The sequence below is a fragment of the Brachyistius frenatus genome, unplaced genomic scaffold (genome assembly GCF_029030835.1).
Source record: "Brachyistius frenatus isolate BFR_SWC_R1_liver_20210118 unplaced genomic scaffold, ASM2903083v1 Contig_3, whole genome shotgun sequence".
In the NCBI taxonomy this organism is placed as follows: domain Eukaryota; kingdom Metazoa; phylum Chordata; class Actinopteri; family Embiotocidae; genus Brachyistius; species Brachyistius frenatus.
The window spans coordinates 9,693,393-9,701,725 of NW_027210602.1; the positions used below are offsets into that span (position 1 = coordinate 9,693,393).

Sequence of the window (8,333 nt, forward strand, 5' to 3'; positions counted from 1 at the left end):
TTAGCATTGCAGTCCAATCCAAAGGGACTCTGACTCAAGAATAGACAGTATACAAAGATGGAAGTGGTAAAAAAAAAAGTGAAACCAATGTGTAAGTACCTTAAAGTGTTATACCTCTGAGGGCCACCAGGGGCTGACTTAAAAAAAAAAAAAAAAGAATGCTCCAATAGACTCCCATTCAAAAAGCATCAATGTCTCTCATGAAATACAGTCAGTAGATTATCATAGGAGTAGTAGAAATCATCATGGTGACATTTGCTAAATTCACTACTTCTGTTCAAGGTTCTGGTGAGATTCACAGAGAGGTTTGTTTGAAGGCGTGCCTGGTTTGATTGAAGAACCTGGGATGCAGTCAGGTTGCGAATATAGCTGGGGAAGCATAGTGTCCTCAGGTTTTGAGTCAGATCCGGCCTTCGCTCCTCCCACCTCGTCAAAATATGTTTACTTCTGCCTCAAAAAACCCAACATAATGATTGTCACTGGACTCAAGTGTCAAGGTATCAAGATTTTAGTTTGTTGGGTTTCCTGTTTTACTTTGAAATCACTCACCTCTTGTGTCTGCTTGTTTTACTTCCTGCCATTGTGGGGTTTCTTTCCCACCAGTTCTTGTACTCACCTGTGTTTCATTAACCCATCAGCACTGTATTTAGTTTTGCCTGTTTCCTCTTTAGTCACCAGATTGTCTGTGTTCATCCCTGTAAGTTCACAGTTCTCCTGCTGTTTTTGATTCTCATTGTTTTTTGTTTGGATGACTTTTGCCTGCACCTTAAGTTTGGTTTGTTGGTTAACATGCAGTCAGTAAGCAAAGCTCGCTTTTACTTTGACTACCTGTCTCAGTGTTGTGTGTTTGAGTCCTCCACTTAGATAAACTATGTGAAAATACAACCTGTAAACACACTCTGATATGTAACATCAGTGCAGTTCTGACTACCTCCAAAGAGAAATGTGGAACATCAGGTTCAGTCAGGTCCAAAAACAACTCGGGTAAGTATTTGGGCGTGTTTACTTCACCAGCTCCTTTTTTTTTTTTTTTTTTTTTTTACATCTGAACTTCAGTTACTAGTTGTGACTGTTCTCTGCATGTCTGAATAATAACTTGTTTGATTAAAGGGTGAAACATTGGTTTACAACACAAGTCTGAACAAAAGAGTTACCCAACCAGTCAGAGGAATCTGAACCTGCGACTGTCACCTTGCAGGAATGTTGTCTTTGAGAGGTGACAGACTATTGGCTGATCCTCCGCAGGTGGAAATAAAACTACCTGAATATAATGTGTGCAGCGATGGGTGGAGACACTGCGGAGTGAGCTGAACACTGCAACTGGCGGCTACAGACTCGGGAGTGAGAAAGGTCTTCATTGGCGCAGGTGAGGGTTTTGGAGTTTAAATATGACAACAAAAAAACATGAAAATCACCTCAAACCATATTTTCCTTTTTCCTTCTTCTCTTCACAGATTAAGGGTTTTGTTTAAGATTTAAACTTTCCAGCTGAGTAAAGATGTCTGCCTTCAAGAAGTTCTTTACAAATATCATCCGTGACAGAGACCCCAAAGATGACTCGGTAAAAGTAAGTATCAGATCATCTACAGGAGCAACAACGTTATGAAGAAGGGCACCTGCACCTACAGGTTTAATGACAAGCAATCTGTTTACTTGAGTATTTAGGTTTTCTATGAATTTTACTGACTTCCAGACAGCTGTCTGTACCTCGTGATGAAAAGAAAACTTGAAGTTATTTTCTGGATGGTTTGCAGCAGCCAGAGTTTGTAATAAAATATCTGCATTTCTGGTTGTTCTTCCAGGTGAAGGGGAAGCCGAAGTATTATGGAACAGTCTCCCCATACGCAAACTTCAATGCCAGCAGTGACGCTTCAGTCCTTCAGACTGCCATTGAAAGTAAAGGTTTGTGTACTCGCTCATATTATCATAAAAATAAACTTGTAGATGTGCAAAAGTTAGAAAAGTGCAACAATTGAAACATGGTAGCCAAAATGTTTCCTTCCTGAAAAACCTCCTTTATCACCATTTAGAAGTGTATGCGAGTGCAGCTGCTGCCGAGTTTTAAAAAAAAAATTTTTTATTATTATTTTCAGGCACCTTTCTGTTGTCCTTTTTAAAAGAAAGTAAAGTCAAGCTTGTCCTCCACAGGAGTGGACGAGGATGTGATCATCGCAGTCCTGGTGAAGAGAGACAATGAGCAGAGGCAAAAGATCAAAGCAGTGTATGCAGCGTCCACTGGGGAAGTGAGTAATTCATTCCTCATGAAGACTAGTACAGTATGTGCAAATACATCGGCAGCAGGCTGAACATAAACTAAAGTATAGAAATGTATGAAAACATGAATGTCACTCATCCCCCTGACCTCACAATGTACGGGGTTTTGAGCTTTAACTGATTTGCAAGAGAAATTATGTAAATATTGTTAGAGCAATGCTCTTGCACTTCTTTTTACACGCGTGTCTGATGTCTGTGTGTTGCAGAACCTGGATAAAGATCTGAAGTCAGCGCTCAGGTCACATTTAGAGGATGTCTCTCTGGCTCTGCTCATGACACCGGCTTACTTTGATGCCTCCCAGCTCAGGAAAGCCACAAAGGTAAGTATCAGTGGTTTATGTACTAGATATCATTTCAGTAATTATGTGTGCATCTTCAAGAGCTATAGATGGCTAGATGCAAAACTATATTTTAAAATACCCAAATAAAAAAACAATTATCAGAAAAGTTCCACAAATACAGAAACCACTGTAACTTCCTGTTGTGGGGAGAGAAAAAAATTGTGTTGTCATTTTTTCAACATTTATCTGTATTTCAATCAATGGTAGCTCTTTGCTAACATTTCATTTGTATGATTGCATTACATTTTAATTCCGTTCAAAGTGTCTTATTTACAATTATTACCATTGTCTCACTGTTTTTAGATTTCATCACTTGTGGTGTTTGCTTCATTCTAACAGGGTCTGGGCACAGACGAAGAAGTCCTGGTGGAGATTCTGGCAACCAGATCTCATGAAGAGATTCAAGAGATCAAGAGGGTCTTTAAAGAAGGTTTGAGGAGCTGCTCTGTTATTTGTTGATCTCTAAGCTTGAGTTCTTGAATAACATCTTGGGTATGTGGCAGACACTCTCAAGTGTCTCTGGTGTTACAGTAGAACAACACTAAATTCCCAGACAGTGCTGCGTTGTATTCACCTGGTCATTGGGCTCGTAAGTGTCTAAACAACAGTCATGACTACTGCAGTCACTTTGCACCATTATACTGTTGTAATCTTCACACTGAAATGTTCTTGCCCTCTCAGAGTACAGCAGGGATCTGGAGGAAGTTATTCAGGACGAGACCAGTGGTGACTTCACCTCGGCCCTCCTGGCCTTGCTCAATACAAAGAAAGATGACAGCGCTGAAGTAGATGTTGCTCTTGCCCGAAAGGACGCAGAGGTAAAATCACAAACATCTACATTTGAAACCTTTGGGCTCGTGGTATTCTTTGTTTTTCTTACTGTCATGAAAAGAACCAAAAATATTGTTCTCACTTCACCGTGTGAGGCATTTAGTCACAAGCCTACTGATTCCTGCTGTGGTTGTAATTCTCAAGTCACAAATATAAACGGTTGTTTATTTCTCAAGGAAACTTTAATCTTTGCCTAAAACAGCTGCTCACTGGAATTAGTGGCAAATCTCACCTGAAAGAGGAGTAAATTTGGATTTATTAGGGACCACTAGGGGCAGAAGGTATGTGTATGTGGGACTGAATCAAAACTAAAATACAGCATATGTCTGTATAACAGGTGGAATACCTGTTCTCATCCCAAGGTGTCAGATACTGCTGTTTTGTCCCAAGTTGCTGTTGTCTCATAGATACACACAAGGTGTCTTGGGTTTAGGCAACACAATTACTTGGTTAAGATTAGGAAAAATCGAGGTGTGGGTTAAAGTAATTTCACATAGGTAACATTAAATACGTCTCGCAAGTTACTTCTTGTACCCCCTGGTTGAAGATCCTGTGTTTCTACCATCGAAGCACCACCACGTAGTTACGGTGCTCACACCAAAAGCCATTTTGTGTGTTTCTCTGATGTTGGCGGTTTTGAGAAAATGGCAGTATTTGATGCTCTGAGAATGAGCTGTGTATTGATGATAATGAAGGAACATATAATAAGTGCTACCATGTGGCTCATTCATGTGTTTTTTGATGGTTGGACAACAACAATATGGTGCAGATGAAAAAGATAAATCAGACTTTTGATACAGAAAGTATTTATAAGTAGAGGCTCAATTGTTGACGATAACAAAAGTATAGAATATCACCAGAGTTATCATTCAATGTAAAAGTATTGAAGTGATCATTATTAGTATGAACAGGTATTTGAGTGTTCCTCTTTGCTGTCTGCAGATTCTGTTTGCGGTCGGCGAGAACGCCGAAGGATTCCACATGTGCACCTTCATCGACATCCTGACCACGCGCAGTGGCCCGCAGCTCTCTAAAAGTGAGTGCTTAAAATGCGCCAGCTATTCGGTTTGACTCATCAGACACCTTCATTTAAAAATATGAACGAACACGCACACCTGGACAAACGGGTGGAACGGCACTCATTTAGGTAACAGGTGGAACACACCCAGCAGTGTGGGAACAGTACAATCGGAGTAAAATCAGCCTGATTTTCAAATGGTTTTCATTTCCTTTTGATGGTCTGTGGAGTATTTAGTTTCTAATTAGAGTAAAGGTTTGTCTAAACTTTTTTGATGAGGCGCTGCTCTGTTTACTCCATCTCTGTTACATACAGTACTACACATAATAAGGGCAAACATTACATGTGAATGAAACCATTGGATTACATTTCCAGCACCAAATCTTCATGAACATCTGAAAAGCAGCCAGTTAACTCTTCATGTCTGTTCAGAGCTGCTGTTGTTCACACAAACGGCTTTCTATTGTTTTTGTTCTTCTGTTGCTCTTTGGACGGTTTGCCTACAGATCCTTTCAAACTGTTAAAGTTCCCCAAATGTTATTGGCAGCACTTCTGACTACAGTCATTCTTGGAGGGACATCTGGTTGCTGTCTGACTGCCATCTACCCATAAATACCTCTTGTTATTTTACATGTTAGCATTCCAGCAATACACCTGCGTCAGTGACCTCACATTACCCAAAGCCCTGGAGATGGAGTTGAATGGAAACATCGAAGACTGTCTCATTGACCTCGGTAGGTTGAAGTCACCATATCTTTCCTGATATAATTTGGTATCAGTGGTGGAGTAGAGCAGATATCACAGTTTGAGTTTTGCAGTGCATGCAGAAAAGACCGAGACCCTCAACATGAACACAACACAGTTAAAATGTTAGAACAGCTTTGATTATTTCACCCAAGATTTTTTTTTTTTGCTCTAAAGAAGGCAGGCACAGTTGGGAAAGTGATATCACACATCTCGGTGCACCAATCAGGATTTATCAGTATAATGTGTGTGTGTATACAACAACAACAACAATTGTAGGTTGATTGCACACGTGTTCAGGCTGCTGTCAATCAAATCAGACCAAACTCGCACAACACTTCTAGTGTAGCATAGCTGAGTGTTTCAGATTCAACCTCAGAGGAGCAGGAATGTGCTCAGCAAATATTATGCATCTTTGCCCATTAAACTTTAATATTTATTTTGTGCAAGTAAGACATTTGGCATCATGATGACTTTAAAAGAAAGCTCATCGGGTAATTAAAATCAAACCTGAACATCCACAGGACATTTAATGGAAATCCAGCCAGCAGTTGTCAAAGTTTACAGACTTATTTTCAGATGTCTGAGAGGACCAACTGATAAACCTCGTTATACTCGAAGCATTTCTATCTGGATGAAAGGATGTCGCAAACTGTCCAAAACTTGAATAAACATGATTTACTGTTTAGTCCCAGTTGCAACATGTGGTATCCAGAAAGAAACCACTGGTCACCGGATGTCCATAAAGAACCAAACCGCAAACAAATTTATTCAATGCACAGAAATGTGTGTGAAACGGGAGGTTTGATTGATGCTGTCTGCACCGTCGGTGGCATGTCTCGCACACCTTGAGATCAGGGAGTATTTCAAACTTTGTATGGGCTGCTTCAGGCTGAATAAGAAACTTTACAAGATGAGCTCTACCACAGCTGTCAGACATGGCAGCATCTGGACTCTGCAAGATGTGTTTTGGTTTGTGACTGTGTTTGTTCCTCTTTGATGTCTAGTGAAATGTGCCTGGAACACACCAGCTTTCTTCGCCGAGAAGCTCCATCTGGCTATGAAGGTGTGTATGAATATGTCTCTGCTGCTCTCTCTCACCTTATGTCCGAGTACAATATGCATTTGTGATGAGGGTCTGACCTTCCCAGTGAGGGTTCCAATAGGCTGAAGACTTCTTTCATTTACATTAATGGACAGTAATTTATACCTGTTTAAAGGGACAGTTGGGTTAATGCACTTTTTTTTAAATCTCATTTAGAGTGACACAAGCTTGTCTTTGTTGTTGTTGTTTTTTTTTTGTATTAAACTCTGCAGGCAGATTGAGACCAAGTACTACTCAGTCTGTGAAAACAGTAAACTCTTGCCTTGTTCTGGTGGGAGTGTTCCCAAGTATTTAAAAAAAAAACCACCAAAAAAAACTCTGGGTTGTCTTTGATTTAGGTCTGAACTTGGTTTTGTTGTTGTTGTTGTTTTTTTGTTTTTTTTAAACAAAACTAACAAATCAGCGGTGTGAACTTTGAGAGACATGAGCATTTAGAAGGTATGTGGCAGGTCTAATGAAATGTGCATTATGGGAAATGGAGGCTCCAATGTTTTGTTTTACCCACATTAGAGACTTAAAATCAGGATATCTTGGCCTCTGCTGCTTCAGTTTTTAGCGTTTTTGTGTGTGTTTCTCAGGTGATTCTCCCAAGCTGATTTTGGAGTTTTACCAATAAATACCCATTATTTAGATGGTCTGCTCTTTTACAGTTGCCTGTACCCCCAAAAATGTAATATTCTGTTCTATTTCACGTCATTCTTTCAAATGCCAGCTTTGGAATGATATGAAATTGTACACGTAATTAAAGTTTGCCATAATAGTCTGCATTCACATGCAAATTATACTTAAACTGGTAATACTAAAAAAAGTTGGCTTGTAAAATATTTTCTGTTTCGTTTTCTGTGATATGACAGATATTGACGCTTTTAAATTCATAAATATTCTTATTTCAGGAAAAGACATCTGAAGTGTTGCTGGCTGTACACAGATAGTCTGTTCAGTGACAGAGGCTCTGCTTTGTTCTCACAGGGCCATGGCACATGTGAGGACACGTTGATCAGGGTGCTGGTGAGTCGCTCTGAGGTCGACCTGAAGAGGATCGTGGAGGAGTACGGGGCCATGTATGAAAAGACCCTCCAGGAGGACATACTGGTAAAAATACACATGAAATATTACAATGTTCCTAAAGGGCAGCCATCATGTTGCTTTTCACAAATTAAAGCCACAATTGACATTATACAGTTTGCAATCAAAGTATTTCAGCTGACCAAATCTTTGTGTTTTACAGAATGACACTAAGGGACATTTTCAGAAGGTCCTGCTTGAGTTGTGTGGACCTCACTGATAATCTGCTGTTATCGTTTGGAAATCAAGAACAACTTTATGCCAAATGTACATGTAACTTTAGAAATAATGTGACCTACCTGTCCTAATAAAACTGTTGTCCCAGCAACAATGACAGAAGTGTCTCATTCTTCATCTCTGATTACATTTCATTTAGCTGACGCTTTTATCCAAAGCAACTTACAATAAGTGCATTTCAACCATGAGGGTACAAACCCAGAACAACAGGAATCAAGTAAATACAATTTTCTTCAAGAAAGCCAAACTACAAAGTGCTAAAAATAAGTGTCATTTTAAGTGCTACTATTCAAGGTAAGGTCTGAAGAGGTGTGTTTTTAGTTTGCGGCGGAAGATGTACAGAGTTTCAGATGTCATTGGGGAGCTCATTCCACCATTTAGGATCCAGGACAGCAAATGGTCATGCTTTTGTAGAGTGTTTAGCTCACAGTGAGGAGCAACAAGCAGATTGGTAGATGCAGAGGGAGCGGGCTGGGATGTAAGGTTGGACCATGTCCTGGATGTACACGGGACCCGATCTGTTCACAGCACGGTACGCAAATACCAATGTTTTGAAATGGATGCAGGCAGCTACTGATAACCAGTGAAGGAGGAGGAGGAGGAAGAAGAAGAGGAGGAGCGGAGTAGTGGGAGTGAATTTAGGAGGTTAAAGACCAGTCGAGCTGCTGCATTCTGGATGAGCTGCAGAGGTCGGATGGCGCTAACAGGTAGACCTGAC

The 8,333-nt window shown here is 40.2% G+C and overlaps 1 protein-coding gene across 1 annotated transcript; it reads left to right on the forward strand.

The window, feature by feature from the left end:
• Positions 1 to 1,270: 1,270 nt before the first annotated feature.
• On the forward strand, positions 1,271 to 7,717 carry LOC138625272 (annexin A1-like). The gene is made up of 12 exons (XM_069706087.1): positions 1,271 to 1,366; positions 1,455 to 1,567; positions 1,803 to 1,902; positions 2,149 to 2,243; positions 2,481 to 2,594; positions 2,955 to 3,045; positions 3,297 to 3,433; positions 4,389 to 4,482; positions 5,103 to 5,198; positions 6,216 to 6,274; positions 7,283 to 7,405; positions 7,542 to 7,717. The coding sequence occupies exons 2-12, from the start codon at positions 1,499 to 1,501 to the stop codon at positions 7,596 to 7,598; spliced, it is 1,035 nt and encodes a 344-aa protein (XP_069562188.1). The 5' UTR covers positions 1,271 to 1,366; positions 1,455 to 1,498; the 3' UTR covers positions 7,599 to 7,717.
• The last annotated feature ends 616 nt before the right edge of the window (positions 7,718 to 8,333 follow it).